The sequence below is a fragment of the Pholis gunnellus genome, assembly GCF_910591455.1.
Source record: "Pholis gunnellus genome assembly, chromosome: 19".
Taxonomy (NCBI): domain Eukaryota; kingdom Metazoa; phylum Chordata; class Actinopteri; order Perciformes; family Pholidae; genus Pholis; species Pholis gunnellus.
Genome location: NC_136546.1, coordinates 5,478,098 through 5,500,587, shown reverse-complemented (window position 1 = coordinate 5,500,587; position 22,490 = coordinate 5,478,098). Strand labels below are relative to the sequence as shown.

At 44.9% G+C, this 22,490-nt stretch overlaps 1 protein-coding gene across 5 annotated transcripts in view; it reads right to left on the bottom strand.

The window, feature by feature from the left end:
• The window catches only part of epha7 (eph receptor A7), an 85,248-nt gene that overhangs the window by 42,239 nt on the left and 20,519 nt on the right, over positions 1-22,490 (bottom strand). For all 5 annotated transcript variants that reach the window (XM_079180768.1, XM_079180770.1, XM_079180771.1 and 2 more), the window contains exons 4-5: positions 21,743-21,898; positions 11,433-11,768 (exon numbers count right to left, since the gene is read on the bottom strand). In XM_079180768.1, the coding sequence (XP_079036894.1) occupies positions 11,433-11,768; positions 21,743-21,898 (492 nt within the window). The remainder of the gene's footprint in view (positions 1-11,432; positions 11,769-21,742; positions 21,899-22,490) is intronic.

Sequence of the window (22,490 nt, the reverse complement as noted above, 5' to 3'; positions counted from 1 at the left end):
GTACTCCTTTTTTAAGAGATCACATGATTGATCACATGTACTGTGCTCAGGACTAATCAGATGGAAGGTTGTAACCTACATTTGCCTTATTGCTCATTCTTAAGTTTTCTCTGTGATATATTATTCTTTAAAAGCCATTATAATATAAATTATTAAAGGGGTCATAGCATAGTCCATTTCAGGTTCATTTTGAGTTACTACAAGAACATGTTTGCATGATTTAATGTTCAAAAAAACACTTTTTCCCATACAGTCTGTATGAAGCCAATGCAGAAGTGCCATAAGTCATCGTCAATTGTGGCCACTTTAGGCTTTTCTTCAAAAGCGAATCGCACCCCATAGACCCCCCATAGTCAAAATGATTTTTCCAGTTAGGCTGCGTCGTCACTGCCAAGGTGGCAGCGCTCCAGAGCGGCCCGCATTGAGCTTCACTACCGCTCTTCAAAAAAACCTACGGGACTACGTATTCACTGCGCCTGTCTCTTTCACCCCCCCCCCCCCCCCCCAAAAAAAATGATATGTGCACAAGCACGATATGTCCCCTTTAAGTTCATCTTATATGTGTGGAATGTTTATCTTTAGCAGCAAATAATACATGTAAGTTAAACCGTGAATACATTTAGGAATATGCACCACTAAAGCACAGTATGAACTGAACTGTTAAGGTCCTTTTTAAAAGTGGGTGCTATATTATTAGCGGTGTCAAAATAGGTGGTTGGTTTCTGTACCGCAGCTATCTACGAACCTTAGCTGGCTATTGGCTCAGACAGATGTTGCCGTTTCCCTGTGTGTGCGATCGATGAAATGTTCCCTCTCGAGCTAACATGCTAACACTCTCTAGGCTACGAACAATCCCTCTGCACCACTGGACAAAATACCATCGCCTACAGGAAACAGCAATCAAACTTTAGCTATTGACTTGGGATTGCTTTTGTGTGTGTGTGTGCTTTTTTTCCAGTAGGGGGAATTCACTGCTATTGGGCACCTACGGCGTCCAACCCTGCTTGGCTTTTATTACCCTTGGAAGTCATTTTAACTCCTTCGGCAGGAAATGAAACACTCGAATGGCTCTCTTGCAAAGTGCTGGAGCCATTTGCAGCCAGGGGCGTGACATTCCCAAGCATGTGTTCCATATAAAAAAAGTCTCTGGGAGTCACAGGTGCATGCTGACAGGGTGTGTGTGTGTGGTATGTATGCATGCGCGTGTGTGTGTGTGTGTGTGTGTGTGTGTTTGATTGAATGTATATGAGGGCAGAGAGGGAGTGTAAGCGAGTGAGTAGATAAAGAGAGAGAAGGAAAGAAAGTATTTTGGTGTTTACAGAGGCCTTACGGTCACCCGTGGGCACTAAGCGTAGAGCTGCTGCATTCCAGAGCCAAAGCCAGCTGCCTTCACTGACCGGCCAACGCACGAGAACACACAGGGCAACTTTAAATACGGATGCTGAAGTGCACTCTTCAGCTTCGAACTTTTCAGGGAGAGAAGCAAGGGTGCTGATTTTGAGTTATGGTGTCAATAAACGATAAATATAGTCCATCCATAGAAGTTTGTTGGCATTAACCTTTTGCAACTGATGCATTTTTCTGACTTTATTTAAATCTGGAACTAATACTGAAAGTTTGACTTTATTCTTGAAATGCGAAGTTTCAAGAATAAGAAAAAACATGACATCTTCATCTTCTGGCTTCCAACCTCCTTTATTATTTTCATCATTTTGCTGAAAATAATCACCGTTTCAATAAAGATGACAAATAATGGGGTGCGTTTCTCTGCTCCAACGAGGATTTTGCTGCTCAACTACTGTGTGCTGCGAGTGCTTCATAACGCTGCTAAATATGTACACACTCATTGCGGCTCTTTTGTTCTCAGGTCACACTGTTATTTGTCCCACGCTTCATCTGCCGCACCATACTGACTGCCTTAATTAGTGGCACTCACCGAGAGACATTAATATGTGTCCAACAAACCTGAGATGGAATATATTAGAGTTCCATTTTTGTCGACAGTGACATTTCTCATCAACTACCCCTCAGGTCTGTAATTTCACTGAGCGAATGCTCGTGATCTGTCACCCTGCGATGGTGGCACGGAGACGGCTCCGGCGCTCACACCCTCACAGCCTGGTCGTGTACTTTTGCTTACACCTGGGAGACACAATCCGATTCAATTAAGACACATGCATGTGCGTGTTACTCAAAAACATACTTTGTCCAAGTGTTTTGTCCTTTTTGTCCAGTTTGTGTGACGTGTCAGATTGCATTTCCGCCTCCGCCCTATACTCAACATGTGAATGGAATTCACTTTGTGCTGCTCACATCTATTTAAAATAGCATCTTTAAAATTCAAAAGCAGCAAAAAAAAAAACTCATTACACTATTGGGACAGAAGTCACATGTCAGATCATCAGATATATACCTCCGAAAATAGAAAAAACAAAACTATATTCAAGGGTTATTTAGAATTTTGGGTGAACTGACCCTTTTTAAGTTGAGACACACCAGGTGAATAGTTATGAATCTTTCCAGGTTATTACATACATTAAAGCAATTAATTTGTCCGTTTTTTCTTTTAATTGTAATCTCTCTGAAAGTCTAGCTATGCAAATGAACCATAACTTATTAGATATGTGCTAATTAGCATACATTTCCAGAGCAGAAATCTGAACATCGGATAAAGCCAGATTCAAATTGTTATTGCATTTTGTTGACATGTAAGGATCAAAGATTTTTACAGCACAAATCTCTCTGTATCAATCCATTAATAAGAAAATACAAAAAATCTATTTTTATTTTCAACATGTTTTTTTTTTTTAGGAATAAAATATTCTGCCAATCAGGTTATGAATGATACATGAACAAACCTCTCAGTAAGAACCTTCAGAATATAAATAGGAAGGAACCTGGAAAGTGTTGTGTATGTGAGAGTGCTACTGAAGTTTTTGAAGATTTCGGAAAACTAAAACTAATATTTTCCTCCCTTTTACAAAGTAGCAATAGAAATCATCCTGACTGGAAACATCACAAACTGGCATGGGATGTGGCACGGCCACGGACAGGAAAGCGGGTGAGTTAAACTACCTCGAACATCATTGGGTAGAACATCAACCGAGCGAAGGTGATATTGATGACAAGAGGTGCCTGCGAAGAGCCCAAACGGATATTAAAAGCCAATACCCACACCAGCTGCAGTCTGGCAAGCTTGAAGTACCAGCATGCCGTATTTCCAGACTTCAGAGCAGCTTCTTTGCAGACAGATACGGTGATAGAGGGATCATAATAATATGAGCCTTGCTGACACTTTGATTCTTGACATTGCACATTCAAGGCATTTGGATGATCATTTTTCGCTCGGAGTGACAGAGCAGATTATCAGTTGTGTGTCTTGTGTAAAGACACTTCAACAGGCCGCCCTGTGAGGTGAACCTCTACATCAGTGGACTGTCACTCTAACCACTGGGCCAGACTGCCGCCAACATGTAAACATGTGCGAGTCTTAGTCAAACATTTCAATTCCCGAGCTTCCTGCTTCTTGCTTGCACAGAGATCCTTGTTTGTTTACAAATGGGTAAAGGATATCAGAAAATACACACGCAAATTTAATATCCCCCAAAACGTTGATAAGTGCAACAATGCTGGAGGAAACTTGTTCAGTGGCCAACTTCTGCCCCCCCAAAAAATAAAAGAGTTGTCAAATGTCTCTGCTGATAAATGCGAGCGGCTGACGTCTGACTTGGGGAAAAGAAGTGATTCCAGAAAGGTGAGGGTCTGACTGAAAAGCTGAGTCTTTGTGGGGAAGGTAAACAGCAGATAGACTGCCAAAGAAAAAAAAGAAACATTGCCTCAATCTCTTTCTGCTGCCTCGGAGAGGTCTGAATAATTAAAGCCGTGTCTTGTGTTCTTCTCCGGGGGAACCCAGCCCATAGGACGAAGCTGAATGTGAATCGGCGCTCTCTTTTTAAACTTCCACATATTCCCAACTGAGGCCAAAACATCAGAATGTTGCAACTTTTCAGACAGCTTGCAGAATGAAATAATATCGCTCCCTGCAAATGTTCCAACTTAATAACATAGCATCCAAATCCAGACAAACAGGGTTGGAGACAGAGTTTCTGTGGCTATAGACCAAAATAATCAACAGAAAATGAGGAATACTCTAAGGAAAACCTCTTCCTATTCGTTCAACATGATATTTGAGGGAATATGGTGGCTGCCCGGCCAGTAGAACCACCTGTTAATCAGCTGCTGGTTCAAAGGAACAAAGAAATAAGGATATTTCTGTGTATCCGAACTGCACGTCTTCAATCTTAAGACACTTTTTGCCGATGTCTTGGTTTTCCTTTGTTCCACAACTGGATGCTGACTCTCCCTTTCTTTCTGATTCTTTGTAATATTAACTTGCCTTTTGCAGGCTGCATCTACATCTCTGTGATCCCTGAAAATCTCGAGAAGGACTATTTATTATATTGCTGAGATTGGAAAAGAGGTTTCGACAGCTGATTCTTTTTGATTGATTGTTTTAAATTTGATTTGCTTTATCGTACTCCAAAAAAAAGGCAAAAACAGCAGATGTGTGTGCGGTTCTGTTTATTCTACATCGTAAATGTCCTCACATGTAGAGAAATTGTGGTCATAATTTTGGTCAAACAGACACTTAGACCTCGGGAACGCTGAAAAGGTAATTTTGAGGTTCCCTTGTATCTTTATGTAAAAGGTTCGAGATGAAACCCTTGAAATATGAAATTGTTCATGGTGGGACCCCCTGGGTGGGTTTAGATGAAACCCTTGGAACATGAAAGGGTTCTTTGTAGAGCCTTCTTGGTTGGTTCTAGAAGAAACCCTTGGAATATGGAAGGGTTCTTGGTGGGACCCCTTGGGTGGGTTTAGATGAAACCCTTGGATAATAAAAAGCTTCTTGCTAACACTCTCAGACGATGGAAAGGATCTGGATAAAACCTCCATAAAGGGTTCTGGGTGGTACCTTTTCACAGATTGTTGTAGGTATATCCCTTAATGATCCAAGTAGAACCCTTTATTTAATGTTCTACCAATAACCAAAAGGTTCTCCTATGGGTACAAACTGGGGAACCTTATCTGGTTCTAGTTAGTACCTCTTATTTCAAAGAGTGCATTAATCCACACTTGGTGTATGTGGGATTGAGTCAAAATAAACTACACTGTATGTGTGTGTGTACCACATTTCACTCTTTCCAATCATTTTCAGACAACAATGGGGCTCTGAGGCACAGAGGAATAAGATATATCAAGCTGTGATACACCCACAATACTTGTTAGTCATTGAGACACACTCATTGTTGGTTTGAATCTTGTCATACAATTTGTTGGCAAGAAGAAAAACCCGTGCTGAATAACAACACAAGATATCTGCAGCCATCAGCCCTCTAAACCGGCACTAGTTGGCGAGGCCTATTCTTGACTACAGCGCCGCACGGATGTGTCCTCTCCAAGGCGGCGAAACAGCCCGTTGCTCTGACAGGCTGCCTGCACAGAGAGAAAGGACTGTCCAATGAATGCGATAGGGACCAAGTGAAGGGGAAAGAGGCAACGCCAGCTTCTATGAGGGAGGGCCCGTTCAAGCATGGCAGGTTCTGGGGGGGGGGGGGGGGGGGGGGGGGGGGGGGGGATTTAGGGAGCTCGTCTGCCAGCAATAAAAGGCTGAAACAGGATACTTGGTGAGATTAATTACCTAGATAGGCCACGATAATGCCATTTAAATGGGAAAGTAATTAAAGTGCACCTTCCATGAAAATTATTCATTGCTGACGGATTGGGTGACAGACAAATCAGGAGGCATTTACAGAAAAGCTACAGGTTAAGTGCTCCGAGCTGCTGCTCTGAGACCACCACAGTTTTATTGCAGCTGTTGAATCCCGCCGCTTTGCCCAGCTCTCATCAAATTACTGCGAGCATGTGGAGCATGGGTTGGGAGGGGGGGGGGAATGGGCTCCCAGGTAACGTAAAACCGGGGACAAATGCTACAAAGGAGGATCCGCTTAACTAGAAAATTACACTGGCTGGCACTGGTCAGAGGGGACCGCTCAGAATCAATCAATCCTTCTGTTTAAGGCCACCATGGCAGATAAGAACACAAAAAGGGATAAATCAATGGCCTTATTGTTCCCCAAGTGTTACTTTCACAAATGCACTGAACAATATCCATTTAGTGATGATTAAGTGTCAATAACGTGGCCATATAGATTACCACTGGGGAGCCGGGGTGTCAGTTTGCACCCAACATTTATTATTTAAATGATCATTGCGCCTCTCTTGTAGCGGTAAAGTATTTATTAAATCATGCAAGAAAGTCTTATCGCCATCTTCTTTTCTGAACTCCAGACACTCAACTGCGGACTGAGGACGCAGACATCGACTGCAGCGGCACCAACATGAAACGGGAATGTTTGCTTCTCACGCAATGCAAGGGCACAGAGGATTTTCCGATCAAAGTAAAAATGCTTAGCTCACATTCTCCACCCCCCCCACCCCTTTTGCATTGAGAGGTTGTACTAAAGGGAATAGCCCGTTGTTCTCTCTGAATGTTTAATTAGGTTTGAACTTGAGGGAGGACTGCAGTGTAACATCATCTTGCATTCTCAGTGTTGCAAAACAAATGGCGCGACGGATGGCTCGAAAGAAACAGAAAAGATAACAGTGTTTGCTGATTTTGAGATTCCTCTATAGCCCCGCTCTCACTGAACACTTAACACACACTAACATTGGCTTTTGTATTTTAGTGGGAAAGGTTACACTCAGCATTCATTCCTGGGGACAAATGGCTCTGCAGTGGTCACAGGTATTTATCGGCTCCAGCTCCGATTCAGAGTGATGGAAATATGAGACCCGAGTGGGAGCGCTAATTTTAGCCACTTTTCGGGGGCAACGGTGTGTGACGCAAGTTGGAGTGAATGTATAATAAATGAAATCAACCGGGATTAGGACATTTGGAATTACTTATTAAAGTACAAAACTTACTATTAATATGCTCTCCCAAAAGTCACCAGAAAGAACAAACTGATAAATCTAACTCATTAAAAACACTCTTTGCAAGTCTTTCTACTGTTCCAACAATCACCACTTCTGGTTTGAGAATCTCAAAGAGACACTGATTAATTAATATATGTATAAAAGAGGAAACCACCGTCACATTTTCACTGTTTCACAGCGCTTTTTTCCCAAACGTGACACACCAGAACAAAAACAGAAAGACTCCTTTCCCATTGCCAGTAGGGACGGGAAAGCCTATCACCTAGTGTTAGCACATTTTCTCGTGTTTAAATAAATATATATACTAACGTTGGTGGAAAAAAAAGTGAGCAACTATCTGGCACAAAGCCTGATTTTAAAGGGGACATATGCACATTTTCAGGTTCATACTTTGGGTTTCCAGTAGACCATGCTTACTTTGCGTTCCAATATAACCATACTATTTAGTATGCCAGTAAAGGGTTTAGTATGTCCAAATACAAAGCTTGTCAAATGCAGTATGCCAAAAAATACCAGGATGTCCTCCTGCATCCAGGTCGCATTTTGCAGTATGCAAGCCAGCATGTTTTTTCTGGCTATTCCGACCCACAATCGTCTGCGGCGCAAATCCACACTTCATGACGTCACACACTGGAGTTTTATCACTCTAGTTTTCAGAGGTGGGAGAGAGTTACTAATATTCTTGGACTGTCTTACACCAGAGGAATAACATGGATGGATTTTTGGAAATGGGCACAGTTCCCCTTTAAAGCGCTCTTTTAAGGTTTCAGTGGAAAATACATTTTTTAAAATCCAACATTGAGAGATCACACCCCGTTGTGTGGTAGGTGCAAAACATTGTGCACGCATTGCCAGGGGCTTCGCACCAAGACGGGTCAGAATTTGGAAATGATGTCTTTATCTCATCAAGTGTTTTGGAATGACAACCCAGGCACTCTGAGGCACTTCGCCATAGTCTAAATAATCCATTCGCTGTGTCACACCCACTGTTTTCTGCTCTGACTCACCCGTGGAGCCTGTGGATACATCAGAGCACAGCTCAACTGTTGTACAAGTTGCTATCTGAGTGTAACAGGCTTTGGGCTGCTGGCTAACACAAGCAGTCAACATTAAAATCAATTTCCACAGGCTCTTCCTTTCACCCATTATATTGTTTATACCTCTTGCTGATCGCACCTAAACCCTATTTCATTGGTCGTGTACAAACACACATGCACACACACACACACACACACGGGTCCTGTAGCCTTTCCCATAACCAATTTAAAATCCTATTGCTGTGCCCTACTCCACAGCGATTTTTCCTGGCTCTGAGATGTGAACATCCGCTTGAATAAATATTAACGCTCGCTCTATGAGCAGTGCCCGCTAGCAAGTGTGCCGGAGGAACAAAAGGCCCTGTTTACGAGTGCGCTTGAGGAAAGCTAAGGCACGGGGGGGGCCTCCGAGGGGGCGGCTCTGCGGCGCCGTCGACTCACAATGAAGTGCTGATTGAAACGCGCTCTCAACTTCCAGCGTACGGCGGCGGAGACGACGGCGAAAATCCTCAACATGACGGCGGAAAAAAACAACAAAAAATCCCTATTGAACCGCCGCAAGGACGGAGCTGGAGAAATCAAGCTTATGAACTCGCAGCCTCCACTTAAACTCATTTAAGACGGAGCTGAGAGGTAATTAGGTTTCTGGGAACAATAAGCACTCAGCACCTCGTGTTGCAGCTCCAGCCTGGCTTCGCCTTTGGTGTAATTAGAGGAGGTGTGAATTCCTCATCAGATGGATCGCCATCTGCATTCACACACTGCGCGTTGATCCCCTCCAGTCCCGAGCTACTGGGCCCATGCACGCGATTACCATGCAGGAGGCGGAGATGGGGAGCTTCTCTTTTTTTTTAAAAGGTTCTGTCGGTGCTATGAGGCCGCGGCGCCTCTCCACACGAAAGGTTAATCAATTCTGAATGATGAGCCATAAAAGCTTTAATAATGCAGTCCTTCTCTTATCGAGTGGTCCTGCACGCTCGCTCAGGAAGGGGCCGATTGTTTTAGGAAGCTCCGGCGTTCCAATTACAAAGCGCTCGAGCGTTCCCTAACAGACCAGAGAGCACTGGACACGGTGAGGGTCCAGCGAGCAGGACAATGAGCCAGGCAGTGTGGAGCTCATGTCCGCCCAAGACGGGAAACCGAGAGAGACACATCACACGGCTGTCAATACCAACCGATTGCCGACTATTGACTTGCACTTCAGCCGGAGTTTTGCTGAGCTCCACCACCTTTTCTCCGAACTCTGACATCTTTTGTAATTTTAGACCCCCCAGGGGTCCTTGATGGAGAAAGGTGGAATGGGGAATAGTTTGTTGTCACCAATAAATTCACTACAGAGGTGAGCCCAATGTGATTAAAACTCATAAGAGTGACTATTCGGATCATAGGTTTCACTTCCTCCAACTGTAGTTGAAGTTCTGGTCTTAATCATATCCAACAACCGAATATCTTTTCAGCTGGAGGTCCCTGAAGCAAAATCCGTGACCTTTTGAGCCTCAATTTGGGGGTCCTTGACACACAAATGGTAGAGAGCCACTGCTTTAAAGGTATCACTCTGTCAATGGAGTGGGCCGACTTGCCTTCAAGAGCTGCTAACCCAGAAGGAATATGATTACTCCGAGTTTCAAAGAGGTGTTTTAGTATCATGGCCTAAATAGTGTTTCAGAGACTTGTCCGCCCAAATACCAAAAAAATACTTTGGGAAAAAAACCAAGGCATGTTTTCTTTAAAGGAAAATGATCACATTGGATATCAATGGAATTAGCCAACAAAATCATCAGCTGCCTCATCCATGCTGACCAATTACACTGATTACAGTGTTAAAGCTCTTTAAATGGTGCCACTTACTCAAAATAATAAACATGACACCATCTTGGCCAAGCCCACCGCTCGCCTTCACAACAGCTAATGGCTAAATATTCCGCCGGGTTAGCTGAGTAATTGTCTGTTGTCAACGTGCCACGTATAATCATGAGTGACTCTCAAAGAGCGTGTGTTAATTGTTGTTTTTTTCCCCTCTATTTTTTCCTGCAGGTTGCCCTGTTCGACCGCCATCCTCGTGCCCTTGGCCAGGCAAACCCTCGGCACATTCCAGCGCGTGTCTATGTCACGAAGCGAGCGCGGCGAAATGCATCATCCCCGACACCACATCCAACGCACATCCATTCATTTTAAATGCCTCTTTCTTTCTCTATCTCTCCCGGATGCGAACATCTATTTGACTGAGATATATATCATGTGCAGTAAACTGTTTTTGGTTACAAACCACAGCTTCTGCAGATGTATGACAGGTGAGCAGCTCAACTTAACATTGAAACGATGACGTGAATGTCAATGAACAGAGTTTGCACATCCAGCTAGAGCTTCAGTTCTCTCTATTTTAATCACCATAGTCGGAGCACTCTTTTAGGCCAACTGTGTTTCATGGATGCTCGAGCATGAAAAAGGAATCTTGTTGGGTGGATCCATAGAAATAATGAATAAAAAAAGAAGGGCTTTAGAGTTTGTCACCATAAAATACAGCATTTTAATTACGCTGCATTCCCTCGAGACTGCACTGCAAATACAGCTCTTTGGGTACCACTGGGAGACTGCATCGTTGCTAAGATAATAATGTCGGCTACTGTAGTGCTGATACACACATTAAATTACTCTGGGTAATATGCATAGTGGATATATTACTGGATAATATCAGACTATGGTCATTAATGCTAATGGAGAATCATTATCGTAGTTTGCATATGAGATGTTTCCAAAATTAAATTGTCAATCGCCTAATGCTCGCTCAGCTGGAGCAGAGGGTGAACTGTGCACAGACTGGTGTGAGCCAAACATTTCAAACTCTAGCTTCTAGAGAAAACATTGTGGGATATGTGGTTATTCACTCAGTTACATTTGAAGGGAAACATATTTTCACGTTAACGTTTCTTTTTGACGTATCCCAAATTAGTTTCTGATCGTAGTCAGTGGAAATCCGCATTGGGAAAGAGGTTGGGGTTGAAGGATGGGTCAAACAAACACAGGACTTTAACCCAGGAGGCCGCTGTTCATGTCCTGTGTGAAACCAAGTCTTATTTTTTTTTCCCTCTGAACATAATTGAGTATGCAGTGGAGTTGCATGGGAACGTCATTTTGTAGGAGATAGGGTAGCTGTGTGAAAGGAAATGACTAGGTTAGCCTAGCTTAGCAGCTAGCACTTCTAAAAATTCCAAATGAACACATTGTATCTTGTACGTTTGATCCATTACAAAAAGAAATGTGAAAACAAATATATGCACTTTAAGGGCGGGTTAAGTGCTGTAACAATTCTGTTGATGAACTCGTACATTTCTGTTTGTGTACGGATCAAACAAACAAGTTACAACATGCTATTTAGTTTGGCGTAAGAGCCCTTACCTGCTTGACCGGTAGCGATGCTGACCGCCGCGAACAGCCTCTGCGTGCGGCTCAGGTCCGACACGCCGTTGACGGCCTCCACCTCAAAAGTGTAGTTGGCGTGGGCGAGCAGATCCACGATGCTCAGGTAAGTGTCCACTAATCCCGACTGCGCCGGAGAGTATCCCACATTGGGCCCACACGGCACACACTCCTCGGGTTCCCAGCTGCAACGCCGGCATATGACCCTGTAGGTGACGTCGTTGCGGCCGCCCGTATCGGCCGGCGGGCTCCACTCCAGGCTGACCGTGGTCTGGTTGATATTGTAGACCAGGTTCTGTGGCGCGGAGGGAGGTCCTGTCAAAGGTGGACACAGAGGAAGCCAGAATGAAACAACTGAGTGCCAAGGAAAGTGACAGCCAAGAGTGTGCAATGACTGAATCTGTGCTTTCACTGTGCTCTGAGAATGAAGAGGAAATAAAACTCACACACACACTCTACAGGGCATGCCAGCTCCAGCCCTAGAGCCAAACACTGACACTCAACTATAATAAGACTAGTACAGGTAGCCTACACTGAAAAGAAGTCAGCTCTGGCAGGCACAAGGTCAGTGTTGGAGGGCCGGTGAAATGAAGGAGTGGAGCCCAGAGTTTCAGAGGGGGAATCATTTCATTGGAGAGTTCATGCAACGCCGTCACACGTCCGTTTCTCCCTATCACTCTATTGTCGAGGTATTCACGTTCAGAAACATTGCAGAGCTTCGAACCATGAGTTTCTTGTCTTGTAACTGAATATGATGAAAATGAGTTGACTAAATGAAGGTGTTAAAAACAATTGTTAGCTTATTTGCACCCCAACATGTCTTGTATTTGACTAGAAACTCTCCAGACAGCCTTATTTAGCTTTTTTATCCTTTTATTTAATGTGTCGGAGCACTTCAATGATAAAACTAGAGACCATCTAGTGATGGGAATCCTACCAGATTTTGGTGCCCTTTCCCGGACCACACCCATCTTCAAACTCGGCCTTCATTTTAAATTATACTCCACGCCTGTAAAGTTTCTTGACTGCATCTTGCACGGTTGTGACTAGCGCTGCCCCCTCGGCCGTTTTGGTATAAAATGTATTGAGTCGAAAAAATGTAAATGCTTCTTCATGCCCAATGACTTATTTCCAACAAACGTACAAGCACATCACTGGCAAACACAAGGTTTAAATTGATTCTCATTTTACGTAACTGTCGATTAAATCAACTATTTGACAAAACCGTACGCGTTGTTTTTGGGGGCGAGGACAGATCTAGTTGTGACGCTCTCATTGTTGACAAAATCTGTCCGCAGACAGACATAAACACCTGGCAAAGAACTCAAAACCTCTTCTGTGGTCATTCCTGCAACAGTCTGTCTCCAGGACTACAATCTGTCATGATGACTCACACACACACACACACACAGTACCAGCCACATGCTGTCGTAATCATGCACGAGCACTGATCCTCACTTTATTTGCTAGCGCAGCAAAAGCTGCAATAATTAGGCAGCGTGACATATAAGTAATCCTACTTGAAGCTGCTTTAGCAGGAACTTACTAGCAACTCTTGTAAATGTAACTTGACAGTTATTAGCTGACCTCAATTCCTTATGTTCCAGTTCCAGAAATCAAATCAAGCAAATCAGTAAGCACTGTTTCAGTTGACACAAAATTTCAAAAAGCTACTTGCAATCTGTTCTTTGGACCACTTTGGGGGGCAACAAGTGCACATTCAGTGGACATGGCGCAGATATGGCAATGAAGTAGCTTTGACTTGTTTGGTGCTACGCAGATAGCCATTGGGTTCCAGATATGTACATGTTATGTAAAAAAAAATAACTGAACGATGCTTTAAGAGCTCCATGCGTGCACCCTCATGATTCCATTTTGAAACAACCTGACCATCTATTTATTTAATTTTTTTTTACAGTGTACTCGTGCATGCAAACACAGCCGCTGATTCATCCAGACGGACTAAGTGCTTTGTTTACATACCGATTCTTAACAGCATCAACTCTGCAGCTGCTATGAAAATGATTGAGACAGGGTTACGCGGAGGGGAAGCGCCGTCACTCCCTAAAAGTCTTCCAGTTCTCCAAAAATATACAGCTAACCCAGCAGGAGATGATGGCTTTACAGGGTTGCTTGGGAGAGCTATATCATACAGACAGCGGGACACTTAAAGTTAACGTCCTCCAAAAAAAGAACTCAAAGGCCGACTCGCCCACAGGATTTATGAACAAGATTTAAACCTGGATTATCACCGCCCTGTAACTGCCGTACAGAGTTTCACTTGAAACACAGTAACGAATAGCTCCGCGTGCACAGGACCACAAAGCGCCTGCCTGTAAATGTTCACGTAACGGCAGAGAGATTAGCTCATCTCGTAAAACAATGAATAACAAATTGCTGCTTTCAAATTCCAGGCTGTTGGCTTTTATGGCCCCAGATGTTGATATGGATTAACCCCCCTCCCCCCTCCCCCTCCAATGCAGTAAAGATTATATGACTTGTATTCTTTGTTTATGAATGCGCTAAGAACATCTTTAGTCTGTTCTCTGGGAGGTTCAAAAAAACGCTCTGCTTTTCTCTGTGAGCGAAACGTCGGGGAGGGACCTCTCCACTCGCTCAATTTGTCATATTAACTTAAGAAAATGGGTCATGCATATGCACCGAGCCCAAACCTGCTACCACAATATCCAGGCTCATTAATACAGCACTTAGGTTGTTTTTCCCTCTTCCACCCTTTAGAACCGAGGGCTCAACGGGAGACATCCATATTCATGATTATCAGGCGAGATAACAGACTGTGGACTGGGAAGATGAAAGAGCCACCTGTGGCAGGTAAAGCAGAGAGGAGTGACTAGCTGATAGCGCCACTCCACTTCAGCCCCGGCACTGACGAATCGAAACCGCGCTCTCAATCTTCCTCGCAGAACAAAAAGGGGGGAAGGTGCGCCTCGACACATCCGCACTCGGGACGCCCACGCACCTTCCCAGTCTGAATATATACCCCCGCATTTCCATTGCCACCGGTGAGCGGTGACAGAACCTCATTTCGCCCGTGCCACTCTCGTTTGGGTCTCAGGTGCCACAGATCAAAGCGACGATATCTCGGCAACCAGAGGCGAAAGGAAATGAGATTGGACTGACCCTGGATCTGTGTGACCTCTTGTTTCGTTTTTATTTTCAGAAGCACACTACCTTGCAGGCTTTCTCCCTCCTAAAGAATGCTTCCAACGGAACGCTTGTCAGATCACCTCACATCCTCTTTTCCCACTCGACACCGCACACAGAAATGCGTTTTAGGTGATCGGGTTGCAATCGGAGAGTGCTTGATCACAAGAAAGGACAGATGTAAATGCACCTTTTCATTGTGATCCGATCAATCCACATGGCCTAAAACAGCCAGGCCTCCGGGGGGGGGGGGCGGTAGCGAAGGTGATGCACGGGGTTCGGACGGGATTGGGATGCTTAGCAAGGCCTACAAGGAGATAATCAAGGGTTCCGGCGGGCGGCTGGGTCAAAAAGTGACAAACCAGCAAGGTCATTTGTGCTACTATATAAATTTGGTGGTTTGGTGGGCAGATGCGGGTGATGGGTTAATGCGTATTTTTGCGGGCATTGCAGATTGGCTCAATTAGAGCTCAGTGTGGACACTGGAGACGCATATGTTTAGCCTACCAGGTGTAAATGTAAAAAGGTTAAATGATACCTGTATTAAATCCAGATACAAAACGGTGTAAAGGAGGTCTCCCTTTGTGGGGTGCAACTACACCTTTCGGAACTTTTCGAAAAAAGACAATCCCAATATATGTAGAGGAGAGTAAAGACTAGGCAGGGTTTGGACTATTCTCTCAAGCTCTCACTGCAAAATCATTCATGGCGCACATGATAAATGACAAAGAGACTGAAAGTATAAGTCTTTTGTTTTCAGTCGGAAAGATCACAACCGGCATTCATTCCCAGGGAAACATGACTCTGCAGTTTGTCACCGCGATCGACAGCGATAGAAACATGACAGCGTGGACACACGCTAACCCTGTTTTTCCATCACGTACGTGACACGGAACGCCACACACACCTGGGGGGGGAAACAAAAGGAAGAAACATGGCGACGTGGTTAGATGACACAATCGTACTACCCACTTTTCAGAAGCATTCTGAACCCCAATCTTCTTTCGTCTTCCTCTGCCTTGGCGTCAAAATTGTGTCACAGAATATGCTCTGTCTGGACTTTTTTTGCAATATGAAACTCTGCCCCCACTTCACCTACAGCACGGATTACCGCTGCAGCCTGAGCCCCTCCGCTGTCTGTCTGTCTGTCTGTCTGCTCATCCTCACAGCTCAAGGGCTCGTCGCTCTTCCTCTTCTTTTCTTTATTTTCTCTCCTCTCTGTCTCTCACTGCCCCGACTCTTTCTTATCTTTTCGTGTTCTCTCCTCTCTCACCCCTCCCTCCCAGTCAAGTTTCATTTCACGGATTAGCCTGCCGGAGCCCCCACAGCCTGAAATGTCTCAATCACTAGCTGGCTTCCCCTCACGAACGCTGCCGCTGTATGTTTTTGTCGCTTTTCTCGTAATAAATATGGAATACGTGCATGCACGGGTCTGCTTCTCCTGCACTTTGCATGCTAACGTGGCGCAGATCTCTGAAAGCAGAACCTGTGATTTTGTGGAGTAAACGAAGTACTCCAGTGCGTGAAGTTGTTGAGAAAACAGACCTCGGCTGCACCGAGGTCTGCACAATCTACCATATAGAAAATATAGTATGGTATTTTTTTTTTTTAAGGTCATGTTTCAAAGCCCCATCTCTACTCTGTGCAGAGTTGTGAGACCTGAGTAAATCCAAGCTTAGGAGAAAAGAATCCGGTGCTTATCTGCCTTGAGAGGTGCTCGGGGGCTGCCTTAACCCTCCACAGCCTATTAGCCAGCTCTGCTCTAATTGGGGAGTGGTGGGTACGGGGGCGGCAGGGGTGAGCAGCATTCAAATCGCCCATGAGGTAATCCCGGCTCTACAAATGCGTGTTGCGAACCCCCCCCCCCCCCTGTGACCCAGCCTCTAATGATGAGGCTGAGGCTTGCGGCAGGACCCGCGTGAGGAGAAGCCACGCAGGGGAGGAGAAGCAGCCCGAAGATGATTTGTTTTTGCCGAAGGCCCTCCGGATGTCGTCGTAATAAACAAAAATGTCAACACCACTTCAGTGCCATGTCGAATTCCGTATTGGATTTGCTGCTCGCGCAAGCTAAAATTCCATTTCAGCCTCTGGAATCAACATGATGGCACATGGACTGGAATGAAAAAAAGGAAAAGGAAAAGCATCACGAAGACTGTGTTTCAACAATACACGTTTGTTTTCAGTCTTTAGAAACATGACCACTGCGATTGGTCAAACTGTGAGCAGGATGTCTTTACATAAACTCTTAATTAAATGCCACCCAATATTAGGACATCTGAGAAAATCGTGTGAGTGAAGTGGCTGCAAAACCATATGAGCATGGCCTCTCGTAGATGTGATGAGGAGGAATAAAATCATGTAGAAATTTCCATCGATTTTACATGTCATTATATAGAGATAATGGGTGGAATAATTAATTAATCTCCTAATGGGCATAGTGAGTACCTTAAAATAGTTTGTTGATAAAATGCTTTTATAGAACATATTCTTAGATGAAGTTGCTTTCAATCAAAATACAACCAAAGAAAAGGGGGCGGGGCCCACAGCTCGTCGTTGGTTCATCCAGCCCTGACCAAGTTCCCACTATCAGAAGTGAAAGTGAATGCACCCAGAAGTGTCTGCGTCACTCTCAACGGAGCAGCCATGGAAGTATAGCATGATGCCCGAAACGCAACAACAACGAGGCGTTGTGGATTATCCCGTTCATGTGAATCCAGGCCTTCTGACATCTGGCAGCAACACTAGCCCGCTACATTCAGCAGCCCTTCCACAGTCCCCTAGCAACTCCGGGCAGGACGGACCCTCTAAAGGACGTCAACTTGTCGAGGTGGCACATTTTTAAGGGGCGTTGCAGTAGGGGAGGGGAGGGGAGGGGGAGGGTGGGGGGACGACTTCTCTCAACTGCCCTTCTCCGCCCCAAGCTTGCACCAGCGCCGCTCACAGCTGCTGCGTGATTGATGGCCACTCCCCAACCTGTCAACAACTCCTGCCTGCGTGTAGCCCCTGGAGAAAACGCCGCCTCCCCCGCCCCACGTACATCTCTCCTCTTCTCCCAACTTTGCATATGAATGGCGTAGACAATCGTTCCAAAAAAATACATTTTAATCCTTCCGCCCCCTCTCTCTCTACAAACGAACCGCATGGGAAACAATGTATCTGGAGCTATATGTTTTTGGAACTTCTTCCCTCGTCTTTATTCAGCGCCGATTCGGCTTTCCATGTCCCCCACATTACGTCTTCGTCTCATTTCCTGTCAAATCCGCGTAGACACTTTCTTAATCTCTGTGTGCCAGAGATCCATCTCACTGTTTTGCTAAGGCCTACGATATGGAGGCTTTACAAACTCCTATTTTGAAAAATGAAAAAAAATCTGTCAATCATGCTATTTGTTCAGGCAGTACAAATTCATTTTCAATTACAATGCACTCCTGGTCTGGATAAGGCTTTAAAAAAGAAGAAGAAGAAAAAAAAGGAAATCACAGTGACTATTGGTCACAGTGACTTAATCCGGCGATGAATGAGGAAATGCACATACAGGAAGGTATGCAAAAGAAAATATTTGAGGGTGAATGAGGAGGAGAGCGAAGCTATTCATAAAAGTTAAAAATACATATTTACATATAATGGTATGGGGTCATCAAGTGTAGACCCAGAGTTAATGAAAATGAATAATGGAAAGTGTGCATTAGGCAACTTCAGTAATTACTACGCTACTTGGCCAAGGTGATTACCCAGAGGGGAACAGCCAGAGGACACGGCAAAGAAGTGGGAACTTTCTACTGCATGCGAGTCCTGCCCTTGTTCAGCGGGAGATGTTGGAGTGAAGCGTTAACGTCTGATGAGGATGGTTGGAGAAGTGAGTAATGGACCTGTCTTTTTAGAACGGGATCTGTATGGTTGCCTCCCCGCTACACAGAGAGAGAGACTGCTGGTTTGTGGTCGTTGGCCGGCCTCAAATTAGCTTAGCCTGAGTTATGTCCTTGTTTGTGTCAGACGGGCGCTGGGCATGGAGTTCAAGAGAGAAATCTGGACCCTTTTTGTCAGAAGTGTATGTGTTCAAATTGAGGTCACGGATTTCACTCACCAGACTAATTTTCAATTTCGACAAATTCTCCCATCAGACATTTTTTTTTGACTTGTCTGAAAACCATGAGACTACACTAGCTCCGTTGCCTCTTCATAACTATTTCTCAACAGCAGACGCTGCAGCCACAAGTGACGGTTACGGGATAATGCCACTTCAGCTGCTTCAAAGACACCATCATTAGGAGGTCTGACTCAGAGCAAAAGGAATCTCAGCACAAGCAGACAACAAACATCTCTCCTGCTGAGCGACACAGCGGTTCCTTCTTTTGTTTACATTTGAGATAAAACCATTGAAATGTTAATCTGTGACATGCTAAGAAAGGAGAGGTGGGACCGAGCCAAGTCCCAAATCAAGTCCTAACATAAGAGAGGCAAGTCCTAACAGAAGAGAGGCAAGTCCCGGGTCAAGACTGACAAGTCCCGAGTCCAGACTGGCAAGTCCCGAGTCCAGACTGACAAGTCCCGAGTCCAGACTGGCAAGACCCGAGTCAAGACTGACAAGACCCGAGTCAAGACAGGCAAGACCCGAGTCAATTCCCGAGTCAAGACTGACAAGACCCGAGTCAAGACTGGCAAGTCCCGAGTCAAGACTGGCAAGTCCCGAGTCCAGACTGGCAAGTCTCGAGTCAAGACTGACAAGACTCGAGTCAATTCCCGAGTCAAGACTGACAAGACCCGAGTCCAGACTGGCAAGACCCGAGTCAAGACTGGCAAGTCCCGAGTCCAGACTGGCAAGTCTCGAGTCAAGACTGACAAGACTCGAGTCAATTCCCGAGTCAAGACTGACAAGACCCGAGTCCAGACTGGCAAGTCTCGAGTCAAGACTGACAAGACCCGAGTCAAGACAGGCAAGTCCCGAGTCAAGGGGACAAGACCCGAGTCAAGACTGACAAGACCCGAGTCCCGAGTCAACTCCCAAGTAAAGAAAGTCAAGTCTTGAGTCAAGTCCCAGTATTTGTTGTTAAAATGACTTTAACCTTGTTTAGGGCACAGAACTCAAAGTAATAATATATAAAATGATACTAATATCTTGAACTCTTTTTGACATTTGTATGTATGTAAGGCGTGAACATTGATTTAAGAAATAAAGGGGAATGAATTGATTCGTGGCACACTTAAGTGTATTCTTTGCGCTACTCAAGGCCTCAAAATTGTAGTCCACAAACCAAATGGGTGACGTCAAGGTGACTACGTCCACTTCTCTATAGCACGACGGTGCCAAAATGCGATTTCAGTCTGAATAGCATACATTTAAAGAATATCTGTTTTCCAGAGGAACACTCTATATGCTGAACACATAACTACAACAAGTGTAGTGTGGGATGGCACTCTATTTTTGCTACTTTTGTGGCAAATCCAGCCCACAGTCGCTAAATGCAAAAATAAAATGGCTGACTCTCTGGACAGTCCACTTGCTCGTGTGCTGAGGGAGGCAGTATGAGACGGACCTGAATACTGAGCACATTTCTTCCAAATTGTCCAAGCATGGAGACGAAAAAACAGCCAGCTAAAATGCAAAATAGAAGCTTGATAGTTTGATGACAGATAATGCTTGTGGGAAACCACAGCTCATTAACAACGAGAGAGAAAACCTTCTTATCCAAGTAATGATCTATTTCTCCTTGCAACCCCTCTATCTTGCCCGCTGTTTTAATGTGTTTTTCCTCAATAATACACTTACACTTTAATGAACCCACACCCAGCAGAAACATTACTTTCCCAACTAATAGCGGAATTCAAAACAAATCTGAGGAAAAAGTGCAAACTTCCGAGACACGTGCCAAATAATTCATGACCGAGGAACACACCTGTGCGCTGACAGGGAGTTGAAAATAAATGGAACGAGGCGCTTCACAGACGCCCATGAAATGACACGGAATCCTTTCATACGTGTTATTTACTGTATCAAATCCAAACTCCAATCCGTGTAATCCTCTCTTTAATCTCCGATTCAATGCATAGGCAAGACAACGTGTCTCTCGTGACGTTCCACTGTTTGCATAATATCTCACCGGCAGTCTCTCTCTGTCACACACACACACACAGACACACACACACGATAGAGACTCTGACTTGGCCTACTTTGGGCTTTCTGGGGGGAAAAAAGCGGCACTGCTCGGGATGAGAACAAGGCGTGCTGATTTACCCTGCGTACCCATATCTGTTTTTGTTGTTTCTCATCCACACAAAAATGCTGCTAAAATAAATTACCGTCGTCTTCAAATGTTAGTTTAACCCCGCGCTGCTTCTCAACACATATGTCACCAAAAAAAAAGAAGAAGGGTGCGTATTTAGCAGCCAGAAGCCTGTGGGCCTATCCAGGGAGTCCTGCGATACATTATCAGTAGAATGAAGCCGGCACACAGATAAGGTGCAGAGATTATGTTTAGGGGGGTGCTGTTTACCTCCAGAGATAAAGCAGAGTGCTAACATTGCCCTGCTGGGGTGTGACACTCCCTGTAGCTCAGTAGCTGAAGGCAACGGGGGGGGGGGGGGGGGGGGGGGGGGGGGGGGGCGACCCATCCATGGGCACCTTGAAATAAACTTGTTTGAGAATGGATTTGGAGCAAATCAGCCCCACCCCTTTCAGACTGAACCCCCCCCCCCCCCCCCCCCCGCAGCCTGTGTAAATAAGCCATCAATGGCTGTCACATCAGCGTAACACTGGCCAGGACAAATGAAGACGCAGGGCACTGCCTGGGCTGCCGCTGCCGACTGTAATTGCAATCTTTCAGACGGGAAGTGGCAAATTGCTCCTCTCATCATTAGCAACCAGCTAAGACAGAAAACAGACACGCAAAACCTGCAAACATAATTATAATGACACACTGGGAGGCAGAGGAACCGCCACGGAACACATCTGGGGCTTTCATGAGGCCAATACGGACTGACGGAACAGGTCTGCCGCAGGCTCTGGTGTGTGTGTGCGTGTGTGTGTGTGTTTTGTTTTGTTTTTTTTCCCCCCTCGCATGTGCGGCTGTTTAAATTCACATCCCATCAAGCGCTGTGTTTGCATGGCAACGGCATGGCGGACTCACTGGTGCAGGCCACAGACGGAGGGTCGGAGAGCGCCCGGTAGTAGCCGTCCTCGCAGTCGCAGCGCCAGGAGCCCTCGCGGTCGTTGAAGCTGTGCACCGGACAGCGAGAGCACTGAAGGTCCTGGGAGGAGGACTTGTAGAAACCACGGCCGCACGCTGTAGAAGGGGGGAATAAACAAAAAGGATGAGGTCAACGGAAGGAGAAAAAAACATTCCCTCTTTGCACAGACAGTATTATGTAACTCATCAGTTCCTCCAAAATCCCAGCATAATGCAATTAGCAACAATGAGAAAGAGGTGCTCAATTTTACAATTTGTCATAATCAATCTTTAAAAAACAAAAAAAGACTGAATAGCAGTTTTCCCAATCTTTTTTGTTTTGAGACCCCTTTAAAATAGTTCATTCAAACGGTTAAGAGAACAAACTCATTTGTGGGACAGAACTTTTTTTTTTTCTCAATAATCATCTTGCAACCCCAAAACATTTGTGAGAAATGTTCACGTCAGTTTACATAAACCAGGGTCTTTAGGTGGCAAGGACAGCTGAACATTTACTTTTGAAGAAGTTTTAAACTGATCACAGCAGCCCAGGTAGGTTTGTCCTCGTCCGATTCGAGGGTCCTGGGACAGAGGATGTCGGACGCTGTACAGATTGTAAAGCCTTAGTGATTTTTGGCTGTACATAATAAATTGAATTGAAATGCCTTAAATTTGGTTCAAACCTTCATATAGGGATCAGGTTTTTTTT